At 42.4% G+C, this 26,020-nt stretch overlaps 1 protein-coding gene across 2 annotated transcripts in view; it reads left to right on the top strand.

The window, feature by feature from the left end:
• CCDC25 (coiled-coil domain containing 25) overlaps positions 1–25,467 on the top strand; it is a 42,080-nt gene extending 16,613 nt beyond the window's left edge. For both annotated transcript variants that reach the window (XM_045774019.2, XM_045774020.2), the window contains 5 exons: positions 3,232–3,307; positions 7,557–7,660; positions 7,864–8,066; positions 18,008–18,053; positions 22,213–25,467. In XM_045774019.2, coding sequence (XP_045629975.1) covers positions 3,232–3,307; positions 7,557–7,660; positions 7,864–8,066; positions 18,008–18,053; positions 22,213–22,242 — 459 coding nt within the window. In that variant the 3' untranslated portion in view covers positions 22,243–25,467. The remainder of the gene's footprint in view (positions 1–3,231; positions 3,308–7,556; positions 7,661–7,863; positions 8,067–18,007; positions 18,054–22,212) is intronic.
• The last annotated feature ends 553 nt before the right edge of the window (positions 25,468–26,020 follow it).

Consider the following 26,020-nt stretch of genomic DNA (forward strand, 5'->3'; position numbering starts at 1 on the left):
TATCTATGTTAAGCTAAACATGAGTTCATACTGATGTCTCTGACAAATCTGTTATTACAGAGGCCATTCTAGCCTTTTCTCCTTACTTCTCTGTTACTTCCTTCTCAGAACGAGAAGCCTGGTTCCCACCATCCACTATTTGCTTATTTGACTCCACTGTTTGTATAAGTGGTTTCAGATTTGTTAAGCAATCTCCCCATGTGAAACAATTTTATCAACTAAAGTACAGTGTTTATGTGCAATAATTTTTGTCTTTTTGCCTTATAGCTTCCAGTCAAAATGCTGTTTTCCAAAGTTATTTGTAAGCTGCTCTATTTTTCACTCCACACCTTTCCTTGATATTATGTCACGCACTTAGATTTTTTTGTCTCACTTTACATTCCATCCTGTTGTATTATTACAGTTGTTGATTCCCCTAGTTGATTGTATTACTCTTTAAAGCAACAGTTTGATAAAATTTTTCATCTTACCATATTATTTTCATATTTATTGTTTTGACTGGCCGCTTTGAGTTGATAGATAATATGCCCCAATTAATATGAAACCTCCCTTGTCAGAATATAAGTTGTTTACAGTTTTCAGCATTATGAATCCCCAACAAGAAATTTTTTTTTTATGAACCACTTTCTGTTTTCCTTTTGAATTAAGTTTTTTACAATAATTCTTAGGAATGGAATCACTGAGCCAAAAGATAGAAACATTTGGTAAATGTTTCAGAGGCCGGATTGCCCTCTAAAAATAATTGCACTAGTTTAAAATCCTACCTGATATACACAGGCTTTCCAAACCCTTCCTGGGATTTTATAACTTAAAAAAAAGATAGCAACCTTTTGAGAATTTTTTAATAAATAAAAGATGCTATTTCATTATGATTATAATATTCACTTCTTGATTTATTAGCAAGGTTGAACACTGCCTCATCTTTATTTATATTGTTTATGTTTTTGAGAAGGAAAAACATAAAAGGAAAGGAAGAAGTTGTTGTAAAGTGTTGAAAAAGTGTTGTAAAGGAAAAAGAGGAAGATTGTGAACTCTGTGCTGGATCAAAAGTCTGGATTCTCCTTGGCAACTTCTTGCCATCTTGGAACTATTTTAAGTTTAGAGAAAATAAAGTATGGTGTTACCAAGTTTCCTTTTGGTTCAGATTAAGCTTTTTTTTTTTCCCTTTAGACTTTGCTGTGTCAGAAAATGGAAATAATAGTAGTAGTCCCAAGTTCACTTACCACCAGTTACTCTTCGTTTGAAAAGAGGTTTAATTTCATTTTCTTTTGGAAGCACATCATGTGCTCAATAATAAATATGCGCTCTTTAGGGAACATTTACCTGGTTGATCTACAGTAAATGGCGTAGCCTTTTCTACTCAGGAGGTGCCAAGTGAGTGTTGGAGATGGAGTAAGACCAAGTGGTTGGGCACCCAGACTGCGGGAGGTGAGTCCTGGCTCTCCTGCGTCCTAGCTGTGGGACTTTGAGCAAGTCCCATCTGTAAAAGGGACCTAGCAGTACCTGTCTTCTTTGGGCCATTGTGACGATCGAATGAGCTAGCAGGACCGACGCAATTAGAATAATGCCTGGCACATGCTAAGCATCGTACGTGTTAACTTTTTGATTGTTGAATTCAGTTGAATTGAACCCAGACCCCCAGACCTTGAAGATCATAGATAATCAGCAATGTTCTTTCCTAGGCTTCTTTGATTTTTGAAAATCCATCGAAAACCCTCACCTGTCTAGAGGTCTCTGATCTCATGGACAGAGATGGCACGAAGCCCACAGTCACAATTCTGACATGTACGTACTGAGAGCACCTCAGCCTCTCCAGTCAGAGTTCACTCTGACTTTATGCAAATGCTAAGCTGAAGGATTTTTTTTTTTTTAAGTCTGCTCATATTATATTAGAAGTAGCCAACAGGAAGATAAGATTGCTTCAGGAATTGTGACAGACACAGGTAGTAAGAAGGGAGATCAGGATGTAGCCTAACATCAAGGACCGAGAAACTACGTTTCCACAAGACTTCCGTAAGCACCATACTCTGGGTTCAGTTGCTACAACCTTTAGTCCTGGGTTCATCTCTCAGCTCTGTCACTTACTAGATGTAGGGACCCTGGCCTAGTTACGTAACCTTGCTAAGCTTCATTTTCATCATTGCGAAAGTGAAGATAATACTGTCCATTCCATATGGCTGTTCACTTAGCGCCTGGCGCATGATGGGTACTTAAAATGTAGTAGCTGCTTAGTTTTTTAATTACTCATGTTGATTTATTTAAAATAGGGTCATTCTGCTTCTGTGTATTTTAGAAGCTCCTGAAGGCTAGTGGAATGGTTGGTATTCTTAGTAATGACATTGCGTTATCAAGATCTTCAATTCCGAATCCTTTCTTCAAGCGGTCAGGAATTGCACAGCATATGTCATTAAAGTAGTGGAACACTTAAATCACATATTTTTTTGGTCAAAATTTATGTATTTGAGAGATCCCCATTTTAAAACAACAAAAAAAATTTCAGATACGCAATGGAATAAACTTAATTTATCTCAAGTTATTTAGGTAGGTAGAACATTGCATTCCCACACGGAAGGGCTGCTTTAATCCCATGCCTCGTTGGAGCCAGTACTGAGGTGATTCCCACTTGCTCGGCCTTTGAAATATTTTTGTTCTTTTGGAATGGCTTTGCTTATTCAGCTTTGACTTTGTTACAGTATCTGTACAGAAAATGAGTCAATATTATTTTTCCCTTAGGGTGGGTGGTTATATCGACCACACCAAGAGCTGGGTTCCTAACTGGGGCTGATGGATGACCTACCTCAAACGATGTTTGAAACCCAAGACCATAAGGTAGCTCTTTGAGAGGAAGGTCGTTGGGACCTCAGCAAAGAATACCTCCAGTTATCAAAAATAGGCATCATTTCCCCACAAGGTTTCCAGAAGGAAGAATGAAGAGAAGAAAGTAACAAGAAAAGAGGAGAAAGTTGCTGAGACATAATTACAATCAGCGTTTTGGTGGTTTTCTTTTATACCCTTTTCCCCCACTTATTAAGTATTAATATTTTCCATATTACTGGTACTGCCTTCTCTCAAACATTCCCATAATTGACTTCATTTTCAGTGTTCTGAGATATAGTGAAGAGCCTCTGCTTTTAATAAAATTGTGCCTAGTAAGGCACTAAAGCCCTCTAAGTGCTCCAATATTGATCAGTCACAAGGTAGTGGACCATCTGGTTTATTTTTATGTTCCAGGGGGAGAAGATAGAAGACATTCCAAAGGAAGTCCTGATGGACTGTGCCCATCTTGTGAAGGCCAATAGCATTCAAGGTCAGTTCTCCTAGAGGTGTTTTCAGAATTAACGCCAATGTCTGTGTCTGAAATTGAATTCATTTTAGAGAACATGTCAGTGACTTGGGCTTGAGTCAAACGAATAGTATATAATATGCCTTTCCCCTGTTTTGCGCTTTAAGGTGGCAGTTCTGCTACCTATTCAAGAACTGAAAACTACTCTCCACCCCTCTAATGTTCATGGTCCTTTCTCAGCTCCTTCTACCATGTTCTCCTTACCTTGACTAGAAGATTGTCTAGACCTGCCTACCCTTGATGTTATTCGTAGAAAGACTTCTGGGGGTGCCTGGGTGGCTTAGTCAGTTAAACATCCGATTCTTGGTTTCGGCTCAGGTCCTGATCTCATGGCTCGTGAGATCGAGCTGCTTGTGGAGCTCCACGCTCAGTGGGAGTCTGCTTGAATATTCTCTCCCTCTGCCCTTCCCCCCAATCCATATGCGCTCTCTCTCTCTCTCTCTCTCAGATAAATAAATCTTAAAAAAAAATAGGCTTTTGGAAATGAGGTTAGGTTAATAGCTAAGTAAGAGATATGTCTCATGGCTTTATTTTTAATGCTGTGTGATGTCTTTCCATCATTTGTCCTTAAATTCTAGAACTCGTCTCCGTATCCCTGTTTCCTGCTTTCTCTTTCTCTCCTCCTCTTTCATACTTTCTTCTCCCTGTATATTGTGAAGGTATCAAGTCTGTTGATCTTTGTATCTCCCAGAGAATCTCATTTAATTGGTCTGGGGTGGTCCATGAGTATCCGTATTTTTCCAGTGTTCTCCAGGAGATTGTAATGTACACAGAGGGTTGAGAACATTTGGCCTGTTTTAGGGGAGGCCTGTAATTCTGGGCTTGGTGCTCGTTTAGTTCTACTGTCAGTAGCAGATTTAATCAGTCAGTAGTTGGTGCAGGTCAAGAAGGACAATTTTGGAAAAGGAAGTGGGAGTTGGGAGCCAGGAGATGATGTTCTGCTAAGAATGCATTGGTAGTAGGTTGGATTTTGGGGTGTAGGACACAGAGCTAGATAAAGTGGAGGTAAATTTGGTTTGTTGTGAGGTTGAGAGATGATCCAGAGGGTTGGAAAGAAATATGGTTTGGATAGAGGGCAGGCACATAGCTGATAGCAGGTACCAGGGTTGCAGATTACAGGATAAGAGCTGGCCAGTGTACCCCTTCCTCATCACTTAGACTGGGTTTCCTAAATCTAAGTTGGGCAGCTTTACTGAGTCAGATACCTAGCCAAAGAAAGTGGAAGTCTGGTCTTGTAGAGCCACTGGTTTTCAACTCCATAAATCATTACATTGCAGTTAGTCTTAGGACATTCCATTTTTATGAGCAGAACAGAGTTTCTAAGATTTCCGGTCACGAGCTTCAGTTATTAAAGTAAAAATAATAAAATTAAAACAATCATTATTCTTTTGTGTGTTGCAACCTCTTTCCTGTGATCTTGTCCCCTTTCCATGCCCCTGGCTAGCAGATGTGACTTTATTAAAGGATCTCTGGACTCTTTATCCTAGGCCTGGCCTCTTTCTTCTTAATCTCTTCATAGTTCGCTAGTTCTAGAGAAAACAGAAAAGACAGATTCTGAGTCATGACACTGCCCTCCTCTGCTCTCACCTCAGCCTCCTGCAGTGAGAGCTCACGTAGCAGAGTAAGGAGCTCAGCCCAGGAGCCTCACTCATGAGCTGAAGGCAGAGAATGCTGAGGATGCCCCGTTTGTGTTTGCTGGGTAGTGAAAATATTCCCCCCCTGCTTGACCACCTTTGGCTCTCAGAACCAAGGAAATTGGGTTAAACTTGTTTGTCATCGTAGAATCTGGTCATTCAGTTTATTCATAGAAACTTTTGCCGGATTAAACTTTCTAAAAGCTTAGATACTTTCTATGACGTTCCTCACCTTAATTATACAGTGCAGTCCAGACTTCTTAAGCTAGAGGTTAAGCATCTGTGCTCTGACTACAGGCTGCTTTTCCCTTCATGTATTTCCCACTCCAGCCAAAGCACGTATTGGCTGTTTTCCTACCATATACCTCTGCTTATGTTGTCTGCTGTGTCCTCAGTTTTGTCTGCCTTGTCAGTCGTCCCATGTCTAGATGCAAGCTGAGGTTCAAGGTCCACCCAGTAGTTGCAGTAATGGTGGTAATAGCTAACCTTGAATGTTAATTACATGCCTGGCACTGTGCTAAAAACTTCAGAGATTATTTCACTTATCAACCCTATTGAGATACGCATTATTATTTTCATTCTAGAGATGAGGGAGCTGAGCTTAAGGGAGTTAAGGAACCTGCCCAAGGTCTCAGAGCTCTGAAGTGTGGCAGTGGGTGCATCTGAAGTCAGTCTGACGTGAAAGTCTTCTGTCTTAACCACTGAACTGTATTAAGCTCTCTGATGGAGCCTTTGACCTTCTTCCAGCGTGGGTGACCGCTGCCCTCTCGGAGCTATGCTAGCACTTTACCTGTACCTTTCCAATAGCATTTGACGAGTTCTGCTTTTCTTTTTCTTTGCTTTTTCTTTTTTTTTAAAGATTATATTTATTCATTTGAGAGAGAGAGAGAGCGGGGGGGGGGGAGGGGTGTTGGGGGGGGAAGGGCAGAGGGAGAAGCAGACTTCCCACTGAGCAGGAAGTCTGACGCGGGGCTGATCCCAGGACCCCGGGGTCATGACCTGAGCCGAAGGCAGACACTTAAACCGACTGAGCCACCCAGGTAACCCTATGAGTTCTGCTTTTCATTGTCATTATTTACATACTTATCTGCCCGCCTTTAGTCTTGGAAGGCAGGACCCATTGTCTGATCCATGTTTGGATCTCCCATAGCACCATGCACATGGAGATTTTTTTAAATCTTAATTTAAAAAAAAAATTTCAAAGCTACAGAAATATTGCAAGAAAAATACAATTCCTCTATGCCCTTCACTTAGATTCAACGATTTTTCTGTATGTATTTGCTTTCTCTATATAATGTTCTAATTATTCATTTTTTAGCTGAACCATTCTAAGGAAAATTATAGACCTCATAACTCTTTATCATGTCCTAAGACCAGGGACGTTGTCTTAAGTAACTGCAGTACTGTGACTAGGTTCAGGAAATTTAACATGGATAGAATACTGTCATTTGATATACAGTCCATATGTATGTTTTCCCCATTGTCCCACTACTTACTGTTCCTTTATAGCATTTCTTTTTCTGATCCAAGACCATATGTTATAGTTACTCAGCATGTCTCTAAATCTCTTTTAGTCGAAAGACACTTCTTTGTCTTTCAAGACACTGACACTTTGAATGGAGACCAGTTGTAGGATATCCTGTGATTTGGGTTGGTCTGATGCTTCCACTGAGTCAGGAATACCATATCAGTGAAATCTTGTGCGTTACAGTTGGAAGGCACATGGTGCCATTTTGCTGCGTTTTTGATGGTGTTAATTTTGATCACTTAAGTAAGCGTTGTGTTCACCAGTTTTCTCCAGTGTATGTGGTGATTTCATAAACTGAAACATGCTGAAAAGGGCCTTAAAGAGTGTTGGACCAGTGATCAAACTGGGATTCTTCGAGCTGCCTGAGAAGCAGTCTGGGGCAGAGGGGAAATGTGAGATGGAGATTCTGGTTGGGGGGGTAGGAGGAGGAATGAGTGGGGTACTTGGCACCCCTTTCATCCAGAGCATCTCTGCTTTTATTACCTTGATGTTTGCTTTGGTAAAAGAGGTGCCGCTGTGAAAAGAAACAAACAAAAAACTCTACGAGTCTAATCTCCTCCTGTTTCAGATGAGATTCCAGGAGGCCTGGGCACGTTCCCTGGGTGACACAGCTGGTTTGGGTTGGTGCCAGGGTCGTGTGCTGGTCTCTCGAATCCCAGACCATGGCTTTTTGCTTTATCTCAGTGTTTAGCCTTTACTGGATCAAGGACTCCTTTGGGAATCTGAGGAAACCTATTTGGTCCATTTCTCTTTTAAAAAAGCGTGGATCAGAAGTTTTGCATTCAACATTTGGGAGTCTCGGAAGTCCCTGAAGCTAATCCACAGCCCCTGCTCTCCTCGATAATACTTTTGCTTGGATTGTGTTGGTTACCTTTACCATTTGCCTTTCATGGGTGGGTTTAAAAAAAAAGTGTTTTGTTGTTTGAATCACTCAATGGCTGTTTGCGCTCAGCCTTTTTCCCTTCATTGGATTTTGGTAATTGGCCAGCGGGTGAGGGCACATTGCTCAGTACCCTCCTGCCTGCATGTTGAAGACAGTCTCTCTTGGCAGGCTGCAAGATGAACAACGTGAATGTGGTATATACGCCGTGGTCTAACCTGAAGAAAACGGCCGACATGGATGTGGGACAGATAGGCTTTCACAGGCAGAAGGATGTAAGTGGTGGGCACTGCCAGAGGAGGCGGAGCGGAGTCCCGGGCCTTTCCGTCCCCTGCCTGCATTGTTGAAGGCTCGGCGTGATGTACGCCTTCCAGATCCCTTCCAGCTGGGTTGTTTGGCACCTAGAAAGCGTCGCCTCTGTTCTGGGGGGAAAACCGACAATAAAGATTCAATATTGTTCCCCCCATCTCCCTCAAAGGTGAAAATTGTGACCGTGGAGAAGAAAGTGAATGAGATCCTGAACCGATTAGAAAAGACCAAAATGGAGCGGTTCCCAGACCTCGCGGCAGAGAAGGAATGCAGAGACCGGGAAGAGAGGAATGAGAAAAAAGCCCAAATTCAGGAAATGAAAAGGAGAGAGAAGGAAGAGATGAAGAAGAAGCGGGAAATGGACGAACTTAGGTATGTCGGAGCGGCGGTGTTGGTGTTGACCTTGGAGATTCCCCGGCGCGGATTTTCATCAGGGACCAGCCTGTAGAAGGATATGGTGGAGGGCGGGACAGAGGACAGACTCAGGGCCTGAGACAGCCTAGGAAAAGGCAGTTATGTTGTTGCGTTGGTCAAATGACGCCCTTCTATAGGGGCAGGATATGAGCGTGTGTGAAATAAAAGAGCTAATTTTATTCTAAGATAAACCGTCATAGGTTATCTTTAGAGTTCAGTTTGTAAACATCTTCAGGAAAAGAAAAGACGCTATATTAGGGGTTAACATTGACTCATTGTGGTATTTGAATTAGGTAGTCTTAGCTCTGAAGGCCAATGCTAGTAATTCTTTTTTTTTTTTTTTCTAAGATTTTATTTGTTTATTTGAGAGAGAGAGCACGAGCAGGGGCCGTGGAGGGGTGGGGGGAGTTGAGAGCCGGAGGGCAGAGGAAGAAGCAGACCCCCCAGCCGAACAGGGAACCTGATGTGGGGCTCCATCACTGGACCCTGGGATCATGACCTGAGCCAAAGGCAAACACTTAACCAACTGAGCCACCCAGGTGCCCCAATGCTAATAATACTTAAAATCTATTTTTAAAACCCTTTTTTTTTTAAGAAAAAAAATAATATTTTGAAAGTTGGAAGTGATTAATGTAATGAGGCCTACCCCAAAGCGCTACATTTTAAAATGATAAATAGTAGAAGGTGCCTGGCTGGCTCCTTAGAGCATGTGACTCTTTTTTTTTTTTTTTTTTTTAAGATTTGATTTTATTTATTCGACAGAGATAGAGACAGCCAGCAAGAGAGGGAAACAAGCAGGGGGAGTGGGAGAGGAAGAAGCAGGCTCATAGCGGAGGAGCCTGATGTGGGGCTCGATCCCAGAATGCCGGGATCACGCCCTGAGCCGAAGGCAGACGCTTAACCGCTGTGCCACCCAGGCGCCCCAGAGCATGTGACTCTTGATCTCGGGGTTGTGAGTTCAATCATGTTGGGTGTGGAGCCTACTTAATAAAATAGAATATAAAATCTTTGAAAAGTAAACAAATAAAAATAAGTAAAATGAGAAAGAGTAGTTAAAAATACAGCTTGGCTCCTGAAATTCTAGTGTGTGAGAATACTGACTGTATTAGTTTTCTGTGGCTACTGTAACAAGTTATCACAAATTTAGTGGCTTCAAACAACATGGATTTCGTATTTTACAGTTCCATCCATTCATATTTTAGAAGTTCAGCATGGTTCTCGGTGGGCTAATATCAAGGTGTCAGCCAGGCTGTGTTCCTTTCTAGAGCTCTAGGGGAGAATCTGTCTCCTTTTCCAGGCCACCCACCTTCCTTGGCTTGTGACCCCTTCCTCCATCTTCAGAGCTGGCCACATGGCGTCTCTGAGCCCCTCCCTCCATAGTCGCGGCCCCATCTCTGACCACAGCCTTCTGTACTCTTGAGAACCAGTGTGATGACATTGGGCCCACCCAGACAATCCATAACCTCTCCATGTAAGATCCTTAACCACATCTGCAAAGCCCTTTTTCCAGATGAGGTGACGTATTTGCAGGTTCTGGGGGTTGGGACGTGGACGTCTATGGGTAGGATCATTAACTCTGCCCACCACACTGAATCTGTAGTAGATGAATCGTTTAGACCTAAAGACACTCCTAGGTTTTCTTTGTCAAAGAGGGAATTTAATCCTACAACTTTTACTCACAGAATTTCTAGAGTTTCCTATAGTTCTCCATAGATATCATTTGTGTTAAGTATACCAAAAAGAAAGGGGGGAAGAAAAGGTATTGCTGTGCCTTGTGGAGATGGCATAGGATTAAAATGAGCTGTCTTGCCGTGTCCTTGACTCGGTTTCCTTGGAATACACTAGATTATTAGAAAGATTATTGGGTCAGATCATAGCTTTAATGATAAGTACTGGAATTTCTTAGTTATCCACATGCATGTGCTCCTTTTGGGGCTCCTGCTAAAATGGGATAAGTGGCTTCATTTAAAATATATTATTCAAATGGAGAACTCCAGAAGTGTTATCCTGAGTTATAATCTGCTGACACAAGACAGACAAATGCAGAGATTTGGTTTGACCTAGACTGTGAGTCTGCTTTGTGTTGTGAGTGAAAGAAAAATTATCAGCTTGATCAGTGCAGTAAAATGTGCGGAATTTTGAGCCAATGGGGGATTGAGAGGAGTTTATTCATTTTCGTTTTTCATGTGGAGTGAGGAAAAGATTGAAAACATACCTTCTTCTGCCCTTTACAAATCTAACAGTTGTGTTTAGTAACATAATATGTTAGGAATATAATATTACTTAATTTACTTAAAAACGTAACAAGAAAGAATAGCTAACGTTTTTGGACATTTGTCATCTGCCAAACACTGTACTGTGTTTAGCCCCATTATCTCATTTAATCCTAACAGTAGCCAATATGAGGCAAACACTGTTCTTACTTACATTTTCTAGAAGAGGAAACTGAGCCTTACAAGCAGTTAAGTCACTTGCCCAAAGTCACATTGTTAGTCTGTTTGATTCTCAGGCTCACAACACACTATTACCACTCTTTTCTGCCTCTGTTCAGTCTATTTAGCATTAAAGTAAAATTTATTCCATATGAACCAAGTAGTTTATAGATATGGTAATTTATCTTAAAATGCATTTCATTTTTATTTCAAATCAAGCTGTGTACTAGTAAAATTTAGGGGATTTTGTATGTTCGATTTTATTAGTTGAAACTAAAACACAATGTTCATATCGCCCAGATTTTCTTTTATAGTATGAACAACACATAAAATATTTAAATAAGTTGAGGGGAAAAAATTCTCATTGAATGAAATTTTTGCCTCAAAAGCAAATTTATCTAAATCAGTCTCATTTTCTAAGCTGTCCCTAGTCACCTGTAATTTTTCCATTTGTTTTCTCAGACCCAGATTTTTATCATATAGCGCTCTGGCCCATATATGTCAAAAAGAAAACGTAAGTGGAAGAAATGGGAAAATCGCTTTTCTAGTCCATGTTTTTCTACACAGTTTTGCCCCTGATGCTCTCTTTTTAATAAATGATCGTGGCTCTCAGAAAACCAAAAACATTTGATGTATTCATTTCTGTGCAACCTGTGCCACAACAATGACTTGCTTTCCCAAACTGGCGAAGTGAGGAGGACGTGAGGCAGGGTTGCAGCTCAGGGAACCCACGCAGCGACAGACCGAGGACCTGCCTGTTGGTGTGCCGTGTCCTGCAGCTTATGTGACGTTCCAGCCACAAGCTCTAAGCTGCTGACCTGTTTTAGAATCTGTTTTTGTACATTTGTAGTGCTTTATACATCACCTTAGTTTCTATCTTTGACTCTTCCACCCAAGAGATCAAATGCTGGGCTTCAGAAGCATCTCATTCTCAGGTCTTCACTTGGCTTTCTGACAGTGAGAATTTCATTAGCTTTCACCAGCAGTCGGTGCTTTTATTTGGACAATTTGGTAGGGAATGTCCACTTTCGTTGCTGCGATTGCTTAAGAAAGTGACTTTTGAATCTGCAGGGAATTCTGCAGAGAAACGAGAGATATTTTTCTCCCGGAAGTTATCCCCAATGCTTCCAGGTGATTTCAGCAAGGAAATACTCAACAGCCTCATATCCGGAGATATCCAACTTCCCTCTGATTCTAAAACCATTATTTAGATTCTTGTCCCATTTCTCTTCTCAACTTGTTGAACAAGAATGGCAATAGGCTTCTCATACCTAATGTCTACTGGGAGAAGAAATGGATAGAATTACCATTATACAGTTGCAAATTCTCCGAGCTCTAGTCAGGATCCTATCTGTCAGCCCTCAGCTCAGCAGTGAACAAAGCCAAGCCCGCCCCGTGGAAGGCACAACTTCCTGCTCTGAGGTGAAGAACGGTAGCCGCTGGAGACAGAACTCCATCTTGTTCTTGCCGATGAACCTTTTACTCCTTGCCCTCAGCGTGCAGAAACTGTAATGATCTGATAATATAAATAGATCTACATAAGATCATCCTCTTAGGCAGGTTTTGAAAGATTTGGGTTGTTGGCAGGGGAGTATATTAACACCCTCTGTTCATTGTTTATTTTCTTCACCTAAACCATTGTGAAAATTTCCCCTTCCTTAGACTTCGCATATTCTCACTTACCCATCTTACTCATTAGCTCCTTAGACACATGCCCTGTGAGCCTAGAAGCTCATGGGGTTTGGGTTAGAGAACCTTTGTGTAGGGTTCGGTGTAGGGAAGAAGCCTCTTCACATGTTCCTTCTTTTCCGTGACTGCTACACTGTAAGCCATACATTGAGTAAGATGAGATAACAGCAGAGACTCAACACAGGTTTTCAGAGTAGTCGGTGTCTTAGACGTGACCTTGAGAGTGACAGAAGCAGAACAGCTTCTGCTCGGTCTACATGGGGTTTAAGAGAGCAGGCATTTGGAGAAATCCTTTAGGCAGGTTACCCGTGAGCGTCCCAGTAGACACCATCATTTATTGGCAGGTGCTAGGGAAGAGCATCCTGGCTCCCTTCAGTGAGTCCTAGTAGTGTCATTTCATCTCTGTAGTGGAATGCAGGGTTGCATCCAAATGAAAGTTCACCTGCTCTGTTTCAGTCTTGTATTCACTTATTTGGGCTCTGTGGTATTGAAACATCACTATCAGAGTCAAGCTCCACCATGTGGATATTGAAACCAGAAGAAATAATAGAGAAAGGTAGTTAATGGAGGATAAGTGAGTAACAGATCAGAAAAGAAAAAGGTAGGGACTGTGGCTACCTGAGATAGAGATATTTAAAAATTGGGAGTCTGGGAGGTCGAAATTTGAACCCAAGGCCCAGGTAATTGAAGTCAGACAGGTACAAGACCCAGGTAAAATGGCAAGTCACAGGTGAATGGATCATCAGTTTGAACAGTAACCTGAGTTGGATTTGGGAACGAAGATCACTTTAACATGATGGTTAATATGTGAAAAGTTATAGCTGATAAGTGGCAAAGCAGGAATTCTGTCTCAAGTCTGGAGTCCTGAAGTCCGCACTGTGCTGCCTGTAAGGCAAGAAAGGAACAGGTTGGCAAGGCCAGAGTCAAGGTCATGTATAGGCAAATAAAAAAATGAGAAATTAGGCACATCAGAGAGTGATTTTAAAAGGTTTTGCGTCGTGCAGACTTTCAGGTTGTAAGTGATAAGGAGCCGTTATTGGTTTCCTAGGCTATTAGGAAGAACTAGACCTGTAGGATGAGTTTAGTGGCAACATGTAGAAAAGGTAACAGCAAGACCATTGATTAAAAAGATGATACAGCCTGATGTAGAAATGACCGCTTTAATTGTACCATCCCTTTTCCTCCCTCACGAGCACTGCTGCCTTCTGTAGGTAATGCTCTGTGTGCCACAGCTCTTCGCCTTAATGATAGGCACCTTCAGAGGGGCACTGCCATGCGTCTTTGTATCCCTTTGTGTGTGCCCGGTGCCTTGCGCCTGCAGTGAGTGGCAGGTTAATATATTGTGGATGTTTACGTAGCTGAGAGTGGCTTCTCTGATACAGTGACACTCAAGCTAAGATCAGAACGATGTTTGCTCGTTGAAAGGGGGAGGGGTGGCAAGCGGGCTCTACGCAGAGGGAACTGGGTGTGCGAAGACCCTGTATAGGAGGGAGCACGGCAAAGCACGGGATGAAAGACGGGCCCGAATGTGTGGAGCACAGGAGTGAGGGAGCGCGTGCATCAGGGTGCCCGAGGACACATGGCCTGTTGGCCATGTTTGTCTTTATCCTTCATCAGACTTTGTGAGGTCATTAAAGACTTTTAAGCAGGGGGTCGCATGATAAGGTTTGTGTTTCAGAAAGCTCCCTTTGCTGACCTGAATGGAAAGGGAACCAAGTGGAGGTGGCTAGGCCAGTTAGGAACTATGGCCCTTGTCCACGTGACAGATGATGGTAGCTTGGAATACGGGGGTGTCATGGAGGTGTAGAGACAAGCAGACCAGGGAGAAGTACTTTCATAGATAAAATTACAAGATTTGAAGCTAGATGGGATGGAGGGGATGGGCAGGGGAAGAATGACTCATGGGTTTCTGGTGTGTGAGATGCAATGGATGGCGGTGCTGTTCTCTGGCCCAGGGGATCCTGGGAAAGAACCAGACTGGTTTTGGACCATGAGTTGTGAACAGACATACGAATCTGAAGATACCTTGAGGTATCCAAAAAAAGTCATATAGGCAGATAGATGAATGGAACGGAGCTCAGAGAAAAGGCATGGCCTAAAGGAGGGTAAAACTCTGTGTGTTGCTTTTGTCGAAGTGGGCTCTCAGACCCAGCGGTTCTTGAACGCGGCCCGTGGATGCCCGTCTTCATTAGGCGATTTTAAAATGCAGCCGGGATTGAGGTTCCCCGCTCCGCCCACTTTGTGCTCAGCATGCCTCTCTCGTTCTGGTCATGCAGCTTCTCGATCTTAACCTGTGTATTTCTTAGAGATACTACTTCCTCCGACAAGCTTCACCGAATCTCTCTCTCCCGCTGTCTCGCAGGTGGTTGTCTCTAACCAGGACCGTTCTCCTTCCCTCTCGTTTTCAGTTTTCCATTTCTGCAGTTCGTAGTCTCTACTTGGATGTCTCGGCATTCCTTCGCATGCAACATGCCCCATACCAAGCATACCTTCTTTGCACCATTTGCCCATTTCGCTCAACGGTAGCATTATTTTCTTCAAATCACCTGAGCTAGAAACCTTGATGTCATCGCTGATTCCTCTCAGATTTATCCCTTCTTACCAGGACAGCTTTGGGGCTAGGCTTTGTCTTACTAATCATGTTCTGTTTTCTTCCCATCCCATCGTCCGCCCAGGTTTAGCACAGGGCTTCACATATCATGGATATTTAGTAAATACTTGTTGAATCTCCTGTGTCTCTCGTCTGCTCCCGTCTTATGCTGTGGCTTTTTGCCAAGCACATTGTGTTAGCTCACACGGTTAGGACGACATCATTGGGCCCCACACATCCAGCCTCATTTCCCACTGCTTTGCCTTCAGGCTCCACTTGAATTGACTTGAGATGTCATTATAAATTAAGTACCATCTCTTCGCCTTTGCTGCTGCCATTCCCTGGATCTCCCTCTACCTCTCATCCTACACACCAGTTGGGCTCACTTTAGGTTCCGTCTCCTATGAGAAGAGTGCCTCACGGCAACGCTGCCCGCTACTGACGCGTCTCCTCGTGAGTTCCTGTGGCCTCTGCAGTCCGGGCAGTCCGCCCCAGGGAGGAGTCCTATCTGCTGTTGGCCGTACTCACCTCAGTAACACCACCTACCTCACAGTTAGTGTGGAAGTGACATGAAATGAGTATGAGCAAGCATTTTGTAAACTGTAAAGTGCTGTGTACATCTTATTTACCGTTTATAGATACCTAACCTTTTTTTGTTACAATCTCCTTGAGGGCAGGGGTCATATTTTCCTCTGAAAGACCAGCAGTGCTGGCTACATTGTAAATGTTCATGAAATACTCGCTGGCTGGATAGCCTTGTTTTGTTTTGTTTTATATCATATATCATATCATATCATATCATATCATATCAGAGAAGGGTGGGGAAGAGAGAGAATCTTAAGTAGGCTCCACACTCAGCACAGGGCTCAATCTCAGCACCCTGAGATCATGACCTGAGCCGAAATCAAGAGTCAGACATTTAACCGACTGAGCCACCCAGGCGCCCCTGGATAACCTTATTTTATTTTATTTTATTTTATTTTATTTTATTTTATTTTATTTTATTTTATTCTATTTTATTCTATTTTATTCTATTTTATTTTATTTATTTTTTTTCTTGTGTTTTTTTTTAATGATTTTTTATTATATTATGTTACTCACCATACAGTACATCCCCGGTTTCCGATGTAAAGTTCGATGATTCATTAGTTACGTATAACACCCAGTGCACCATGCGATACGTGCCCTCCTTACTACCCATCACCAGTCTATCCCATTCCCCCACTCCCCTCCCCTCTGAGGCCCTCAGTTTGTTTCTCAGAGTCCATAGTCTCTCATGTTTCATTCCCTCTTCTGATTACCCCCCCTTTCTTTATCCCTTTCTTCCCCTACCGATCATCCTAGTTCTTATGTTCCATAGATGAGAGAAATCATATGATAATTGTCTTTCTCTGCTTGACTTATTTCACTTAGCATAATCTCCTCCAGTGCCGTCCATGTTGCAGCAAATGTTGAGAATTCGTTCTTTCTGATTGCTGAGTAATATTCCATTGTATATATGGACCACGACTTCTTAATCCAGTCATCTGTTGAAGGGCATCTCGGCTCCTTCCACAATTTAGCTGTTGTGGACAATGCTCGCTATGAACATTGGGGTGCATATGGCCCTTCTCTTCACTACGTCTGTATCTTTGGGGTTAACACCCAGTAGTGCAATGGCTGGGTCATAGGGTAGCTCAATTTTTAACTTTTTAAGGGACCTCCACACTGTTTTCCAGAGTGGCTGTACCAACTTGCATTCCCACCAACAATGTAGGAGGGATCCCCTTTCTCCACATCCTCTCCAACAATTGTTGTTTCTTGCCTTGTCTATTTTTGCCATTCTAACTGGCGTAAGGTGGTATCTCAGTGTGGTTTTGATTTGAATTTCCCTGATGGCTAATGATTTTGAACATTTTTTCATGTATCTGTTAGCCATTTGTATGTCTTCACTGGAAAAGTGTCTGTTCATATCTTCTGCCCATTTTTTGATTTGTTTATTTGTTTCTCGTATATTGAGTTTGAGAAGTTCTTTGTAGATCTTGGATACCAGTCTTTTATCTGTAGCGTCATTTGCAAATATATTCTCCCATTCCGTGGGCTGCCTCTTAGTTTTTTTGACTGTTTCCTTGGCTGTGCAGAAGCTTTTTATCTTGATGAAGTCCCATAAGTTCATTTTATCTTTTGTTTCTCTTGCCTTTGGAGATGTGTCATGAAAAAGATTGCTTTGGCCGATGTTGTAGAGGTTGCTGCCTATGTTCTCCTCTAGAATTTTGATGGATTCCTGTCTCACATCGAGGTCTTTCATCCATTTGGAGTTTATTTTTGTGTATGGTGTGAGAGATTGGTCAAGTTTCATTCTTTTGCATGTAGCTGTCCAGTTTTCCCAGCACCATTTATTGAAGAGACTGTCTTTTTTCCACCGGATGTTTTTTCCTGCTTTATCAAAGATTAGTTGCCCAAAGAGCCGAGGGTCCATTTCTGGGCTCTCTATTCTGTTCCATTGGTCTATGTGTCTGTTTTTGTGCCAGTACCATGCTGCCTTTGTGATCCCAGCTTTATAGTACAGCTCGAAATCTGGCATTGTGATGCCCCCAGCTTTGTTTTTCCTTTTCAACAGTTCCTTGGAGATGCGGGGCCTTTTCTGTTTCCATACAAATTTAAGGACTATTTGTTCCAGTTCTTTGAAAAATGTCCTTGGTATTTTGATCGGGATAGCATTGAAAGTGTAGATCGCTCTGGGTAGCATGAACATTTTAACTATGTTAATTCTTCCGATCCACGAGCATGGAATATTTTTCCATCTTTTTATGTCTTCCTCAATGTCTTTCAAGAGTGATTTATAGTTTCTAGAATAAAGGTCCTTTACATCTCTGGTTAAGTTAATTCCAAGGTAACTTACGGTTTTTGGTGCTTTTGTAAATGGGATGGATTCCCTAATTTCTCTTTCTTCAGTCTCACTGTTCGTGTATAGAAATGCAACTGATTTCTGAGCATTGATTTTGTATCCCGCCACATTACTGAATTGCTCTATAACTTCTAATAGTTCGGGAGTGGCTTCTTTTGGGTTTTCCATATAGAGTGTCATGTCATCTGCGAAGAGAGACATTTTGACTTCCTCTTTGCCGATTTGGATCCTTGCAACCACAATCAGACAACAAAAAGGGATAAAACGGATAACCTTATTTTAAATGTGTTTTTTCTTCTAGGAGCTATTCATCGCTAATGAAAGTTGAGAATATGTCTTCAAATCAGGTATGTTCAAGTTATTTGCTTTAATGTCGTGCCTTAAAATAATTAAGGGTTTTTAATAATCAAGTGACTAGCCAATACTGATTCACATGTTGCTGATGACCTGACCTGACTTGACAACCATTGTATACTCAAGTGCATTCTGTTAGGCATTGCCCAGTCTTTCCCTGGGGACTCTCTCATGTGTTTTTAAGTAGGTCACCTCACGGAAAGAGATCGTTGGACTCTATCGTGAAGTGCAGGTCTGTTATGGAACTTTCCTGTTATTTCCCTCTTTCCTCATGGCAGCATGTACAAGGGCCCTTATTAATACTCTACATTACTGTGACTGTAGATTCTGTATTACAACTGAAAACAAAATTCTCACCTTCAGTTAAAAAACTAAATGAAAGTATTAACCCCAAGATCTTACCTGCAGTCTAAGTGACAACACTGGTTGATTTCATGTTCCTCAGGACCTCGGATAAAGAGAAATGGAGATCCAGATTATAGTCCTGAAAGAATCTTCTGAGTATCAGCATCCAGTCATTTTATTGGAACTGTGCAGGGACTTACTGTCCATGAATACTGTCTTCCCAAAATTTATTTTGAAGTGGCTGGAAATAGCTTAATTTAGCTTTTACTTAACAGACTGTAGAAAATCGAAACTGGGTACATATATTTGCTGTGTTACATGTTTTATAGTATAGTTTACAAATACAGTTGACCCTTGAACAATAAGGGGCACCAATCCCCCTACACAGTTGAAAATCTGCATATAACTTTTGACTCCTCCAGAACTTAACTGCTGGTAGCCTACTGTTGACCAGAAGCCTTACCTGTAGCATAAACACACATATTTTTTTGTATGTCGTATGTATTATGTAACCATATTCACAAAATAAAGTAAGCTAGAGAAAAGACCATAAAGTCAAGGAGAAGAAAACACTTTTACAGTCCCGAACTGTATTTATCGAAAAAGGTCTGTGTAGAAGTAGACCCGTGTGGTTCAAACCCACGTTGTTCAGGGGTCAGGTATGTATGCTTGAGATCACAGTGTTCAGGATACTAGGCACTAGTTACATGTGACCATTTAAATTTAATTAAAGTGTACTTTAAAAAACTTGGTTTCTTGGTCATACTAGCTACATGTGGCTAGTGGTCACCATATTGGACAGCGCAGAAATAGGACATGTCCACCATCACAGAAAATAATATTACACACCACTGCTTAGAAATAATTAACAGAATTTAAGATCCTTTAAAGGTCATCTAATCAGACCCCCTATTTAGTTCATCAGTTGGGGTTTTCAGTAGGATTTTACACCTTGTACCTATATCAATGTCCTTCTAAAAATGAGTAAGAACAATATTCTTATTCCTGTCTCTGTGAAGAACAAAATTTATGAGGCTCCTGTGTGAGTCAGAGATGGAGCTTTGTAATTTATTTCTGAAAAATTCAAGAGTAGCATTATGTAATTAAATACAGCCTTGAATTTGAAGGTTAGAGCCCTAAGCTGTCATTCACTAAGTGGATAAGCCTGATAAAGTTACTTAACCTTTCTGAGGGAGTACTCATCGCAGTGGAAGGAAGACCTAATTACTTCCTGGGTCTGGGCTAGAATTTAAACAAGGGCATGTATGTGAAAGTTGAGGTCATTGTTATTTCTTATCGATACAGTCCTTAATTGCTCTTTTCCCACATGTTTCAGTATTAATGATGATGAGATGTATTTAATCCCTTCTGGAAACTACTCTTAGATTTCTTGGAACTTTCAAAACAGCTTAACAGTTAAACAGAAGTCTTTAACATACCCTCAGTCTAATGTCTTTGTTGTGGTTATTGTTGGTTATCAAAACTTTCTGTGATTTAGAGGATACTTTCCAGCAGAAATCTGGCACTTGTTTTATGTTAATCTTAGGCATTTTCATTTCCATCATTGTGGATTACTAAATTTTGGATGTTGTTCTGGAATTAACACACACACACACACACACACACACACACACAAATATACATAAATATACAGACGTGATCTGAAGAGTGACATGTTAAAAGCCCCAGGATTAGCAAGTCAGATTTATAGACCAAGGGACTCCTAACTCTTCTGCCGTCCCCTCTCTGTCTGTTGTTTGCTCTCCTGTCCCTGAGCTCCAGGTTTCAATCAGATTCACGTTTCCAGGGAAGTTTTGCACTGGGTGCTTCTGCTCTCTTTTGCACTGGAAGGACTCTTAACAGCTTCCCCCATACTGCCAAAGAATAGGCTTTCATTCTCCTTGTAACCCTCTTCTCTTAAGGGGATGCAGATCTTTTGTGATCCAGTTTGGCGGCGCGATCAGCTGATCTTCAGTTAAAGCTTTGTGTTTATATAAGATAGGGCTTGAGTTTTCATGTGGCTTATATAAATTCATCAGGAAAAATATTAGTCTTCCACTCTGAAGTTGGTTTTAATTTTGAGCTCTTGCTCTCCTATTTAGAATATTCTCTTTAATCTGTAATTTCTTCCTAATCTTTTAAATTTGGTATCAGTAAACAGTTCCTTTCAATTAGATTTTATTTGCTTATCATTTTATAGCTGGATGACAAACCCATTTTGCTATATTGAAAAACATATTGACCCTTAAAGTAAAGGGAATCTTAAATATAAAAATTGGCCAAATCGGGGCGCCTGGGTGGCTCAGTCGTTCGAGCGTCTGACTCCTTATTTTGGCTCAGGTCGTGATCTCAGGGTGGTAGGGTCAAACACCACGTTTCGGGCTCTTCACTGGAGCCTGCCTGGGATTCTCTCTCCCCCTCTCCCCCTGCCCCTCCCCACCCCCCACCCCACTTGCACACTCTCTCCCTCATTCTCTCTAAAAAAATTAAATTGTCCAAATAGAGTCTTAAATCTCAGATGTATATTTAAAAGTCACTGTAATCCCCAGATACAGCTCCACAGACACATAGGACAGACACTCTGCAAATCTGACTCACAGCCTTTATCTGGAGTGACACACTTTCATTGTCACCAGCCCAAATTATCTTAGAAGAGCACTTTTCCACCTCAGTGTTCAGGATCTAATACTGACCTTCCAAGATAGATGGTGACTCTTCGAATATCTCTGATGCTGTGATTTCAGCATGGGACTCTAAGGGAGTCACAGGTCCGGCCGGCTGGTGCATAAAATACCAACATGAGTTTGCTCTTCGTACAGTTCTCTAAGGCATTGTTACCGTGGCCTTGGTTCGTTGTGCTCATTGACGAGAAGCACGGAGAGAACTACTGAATGAAACCAGAGATCAGAGCAGACCTCAGAAACCAGCGGTTCCCACCTGTATCTCCTCTTTCCTTGCCCATCTTTAAGAGGAGCTATTAAGGAGGAGCAGAGCGTATATACTTGGAAGCCTGAGCCCTCTCCCCTTCTCTCACAGCTCAGGTGTCAGGCCATGGGAAAGAGAAGCTGCAGCAAGTGGTATGTTCAGATTGTGACATTTTCAAGCAAATGTCCCAAACTTAGACACTTAGTGAATGTTGGCATCCAGGGCAGTTTTCCCAGGGTGCACAATAGCTCAAAAAGGAGTCTGGGGCTCTACTTTTGTCCTTGGTCTTTAGGACGTGTCTGTAAGCCACACAATAAAATCAGGGCCTTTCCACCATATATACCATCATGTGAGATTTTTTAATCAAAAACCTACCTTGGTGCCTAGCCTATGGCTTCCTAATCACTTTTCCTATTAAAAAAAAAATCCATCTTGTGGCAACCTTGAGGCTCAAAATAATGGAATCTAGGTCAAAAATGTGTTTGCTTGTTGGCAGCGTCATTGGCGTAGGAGATGAGGCAGGATCTGTTTGGATTCATATTTTGGTATATTTGTTGGAACAGTTACATGTTGTTTTCGTCACATTTGTTTCGTCCTATCCTAGGTCAGGTGGGCTTTTACTTCATAATTTGGAAACCATCGGTCACTTGTTGCTGTGTAATTCAGGCCATGTAATGACACCGTAGAAACCCAGCTAGTCTAACCAACTCCTACTTTAAGATAGAGAAGTGGTGAGTGAGTTTAACGATGTTACTTTTTACTCTCTGAACTTTGCAGTTATGCATCAGGAAGCTCGTTACTGAAGACTAATTGTGTACATTTTTAAAATTTGAGTTATTCACTTTGAAGGCTTTTATAGTTTCACTTTTTTGTTTGCCACAGGACGGCAATGATTCAGATGAATTCATGTGAATGGAGGAAAGGACCTTTGAAAGATGTGAATTTTGGGACAGTTGCAGACGGTTTGATTTCATCTGTGTTCGGAGTTATAAAAAAACAACTAAAATTCTACCTTCATTCTACACAAATATTACCAACGTTGGAGTCTAAAAAAAAAAAGTGTTCCCTTTTTTGCCGACGGAAAAGGATCAGATATTTATAATATATTTGGACTTGAAAAACAGCATATAACTTTAGGAAAGTGAAAATATTTTTGCTGAAACATGTCTTGGTACCTCATGAAAGTTGGCTGCCCTTGTTCTTGGGATAGACTTTAGAACGAATCAGCTCTGAAAAGTATTTGTTACTGTGGTCTGTCCCTGAAAACAGATGTCTTGAAAAGGTTTTTCATATTCTTAAAATAGCTTCACTTCTGTTAAGAAGAATGTATCCATGAGCAATATATGCAAACGTTGCCCTCGGCCCCGATTTCCTGACTAGAACAAAACAGCTTATGGGTTTTGGTGGTGATAGTGATATTTTCAGAAGATTGCCGGCTTCAGTATTGCGTCCCATTGTGTCACGTGAGTCTGTTAGCAGCGTTGTCCTCCGCTCTGCCCTTGTCCTGGCTTCTACCTCCCGCATCTTTTCTCTGAGCGAGGGCCTCCCCCCTGGTTACCATCATGCTTAGAGAAGTAATCCGTGTTAAGCAAGCTCGGGCACGTGGCAGCGTTTACCTGAGCACCGAGTAACCCAAGCCACGTGCGTGACAACTGCCTCAGCACTGAGGGGAGAAATAGGAAGGCATGATCTGAGTCATTTTGAGGAAGTCAGGTTACCTGATTTTTGTCTTGGGATGCAGTGGAAAGCAAAAAGTCCCGTGTTGGGGTTATGATTTTAGAGAGAACGAAGCATTTCACAAGCCAGCCAAGTAATTTATTTACCTTGAAATAATATTTACTTTGAGTCGTATCCCCAGAGTTCAGATTTCTCAGTTGTAGGCCCAGTAACTTAATATGTGACAGGACTACTCATCTGAGCCACCTCCTCTCCAGTGGGATTCTGAGTAGAAGGTATGTTTTTGTTGCAGTCCCCGTAGGAAGAGACAGACAAAACAGTGAAAAGGAGAGAGAACAAAGCCGCAGGTCAGGAGGCGCACAGATTCACATTTTAACCACACCCAGCACTCTCCGTGCAATGTTCTTCTTCTTAGCTGTCGTCTAACCCAGCAAAAGTTAATCCTCCTCCAACAAATACTCTACCTGTCAGAGCACTTTGGAACTGTGGGTAAGACCTAACCGACTTCAGTGTTTCTGTTTATCCCAAGTCCTGAACTGGCAAATTTCCCTGACGTATAACTCGGCCAAATTTTGAGAGGGGGTATGGGAGATGACTCCAGACATTAGTGACTTTGTGTGTGTATGTGCATGTGTGTGTGTGTGTGTGTCTGTCTGATAACATTCAGCCTGGAGTTCTGTGATTTTAGAAATGTAAAAATAAAGAATCATTTTTTTCTTTGGAAGGACATTAACATATGAACTCTTAGAATTTGCTCGTTATCCCCATCCCCACGCTGGTTTTAGGGTGATCTGGCCATAAAAAACCCCGTCCATCCGAGGCTCAGTGTGGCAGCTTCGAGAGGGCAGCTCCTTTTCCTCCCTCGCCGCCACGAGCGTCTCTCCCCCGGATGACCGCAGGGCCGAAGGGGATGACCTTTCCCACGCCCGCTGTGGATTGAGTGGAAGCTAGCAGGGCTTCTGCTGGGCACCACAGGCACTTCCTTGACGCTGCGGCCAACATCTAGAACAGGGAGAGCTTGCCTCTGGCCTCACCTGCGTCACCTCAGCCTGCCACTGCTTCTGAAGGACTCCTCTCTGTGCCCCCCATCACGGCAGGTAGAGTTAGCTTTTAAAGCAGACGTCTATTTTTAGTGTAGTGTGAGAGATCCTGGGGTCCTGCCCTAATTCTCGCCTCACACTGGTTTAAAGTGTCAAAGCCTCTCCTCTGAATTGTCCGAGTTGAATTCCTAGCTCTCGAACTTCTCGAGCTGCTCTGTGCTGACTTCCCCTGCCTCTGTGTGGGGGCAGTCTTTTCCCCAGCACCCGTGGTCCCAGAAAAAACAAAGACTGTTTCTCTTGAGGACGTGGGTTCGGTGCCACAGGTCACACTGTTGGCACTGAAGCCATCTCATTTCTTGCTAGTGACGTGTTTCCTAAACTTCCTATAGGAAAACTGCAAATTGTTATTTTTATGAGCTGTGCCCATGATCAAATCCGTGCATCCTGAGGGGTGTCTTTTTAATTGTGTCTCATCTCCCTGCTCCAATCTGCATGCCGCTGAGGTCCACGTTATCATTTAATTTGCTTCATAAACTTGGCTTGTGTATTCCTACAGCTTTAGAATTCATTTCTTACCGGCCTTTTTGATCCAGGGTCACGATCTTTGGGCGAGGGAGCTCCATCAGAGCGCTGGTGCTGGAACGCATGTTGGGAAGCTTACCGAAGTCTGGAAGGTGTGGACGTTAGCAGAACAGACAGCAAGCTTTAGTTGAACCCTGTCAGTAGCTGTTGTTTATTTTGTTGTTTTATTTTTAACTCTTTCTGAAAGCATGGCTTTTGGCGAGCCTTTTAACTGTTCAGTGCCAATGGTTTCCCCACTCAGGAAGGAAGGTGTCAGGTGTACACAGAGCGGGAGGAGAAAGAATTCAGCTGTAGCCTCCAGCTCAGGACCAGCTCTCCCTGCCACCTTTGCATCTGAGAGGCGAAGCCCTTGTTCTCTGGGCTAGAACGGGTTCTGGGAAAAACCGCGCAGGACAGAGAAACAAAACACCTTTCCAGTTTTTCTTGAGCTGTGATTTCGAAACCTGCTTTTTCTCTGTTTGATTTCAAATACTGCATTGTGAATAACAAATCCCATACTCAAAATGACGGTAAAGTGAGTGGGCAACCTTTTGATTTTGAAGTAGACTATAAAACAAACTGTCCTATAATCAGAAGGGTAACATTAGAAACAAATTCCAAGCTAAATGTCAGTCTCAACCCATCTAACTCCATCCAGTAAGTGTGACAGCTCAGAAATGAGGCGGCTGCCAGCGCCCAGGAAGGCTCCCATTCCAGCTTCACTTAGAGCTCTTCTCTGCTCGCCGGGGCCCAGCACGGGGCGGGAGGCTCTATGCGCGCTATGTCGTTTGACAAACATGCATCACGTCCTGGATGAATGATATGTAAAATACAATAAAAGCTTATAGTTTGAGTAGAATCAAGTGTGTGTGTGGGATTTTACTTCTCACTTTGCTTCCCCAAGCCTCTGTCTCCCTGATGGGATGTGCAACCCTCTTTTAGGTGAGCAGGAAGGAGGAGGTTCATGGCTGCCTGCAATGATACCCTTCAAACCATCAGTTTTGCTCCTTAGCAGAAGGAAAGATTGCCCAAGAATTCCAGGAAGAGAAGCAAAAAGCCTGGAGCTCCTGGGCCAAGATGTTTGAGCACTGGGATTTGAAGTTTACAACTTGATACCCCAACTTCCAGAATTCTTGGGGGTCCCCTGAGATTTTGACCAGGATGAGGCTACACTTCTGAAGACTTGCTGGAATGGTATCCTTTTTTTTTTTTTTTTTTAAGGTTTTATTTATTAGAGCACGAGTGGAGGAGGGCAGAAGGAGAAGCAGACTCCTCACTGAGTAGGGAGCCCCACGCGGGCTTTCTCCCAGGACCCTGAGATCATAACCTGAACTGAAGTGAGAAGTTTAACCAACTGCGCCACCCAGGCGCCCTGGAATGGTGTCCTTGATGAACGTAGGGGCTTTGGAGCC

This window comes from Ursus americanus, chromosome 13, assembly GCF_024610735.1.
Source record: "Ursus americanus isolate L20-20 chromosome 13, mUrsAme1.1.p, whole genome shotgun sequence".
NCBI lineage: Eukaryota > Metazoa > Chordata > Mammalia > Carnivora > Ursidae > Ursus > Ursus americanus.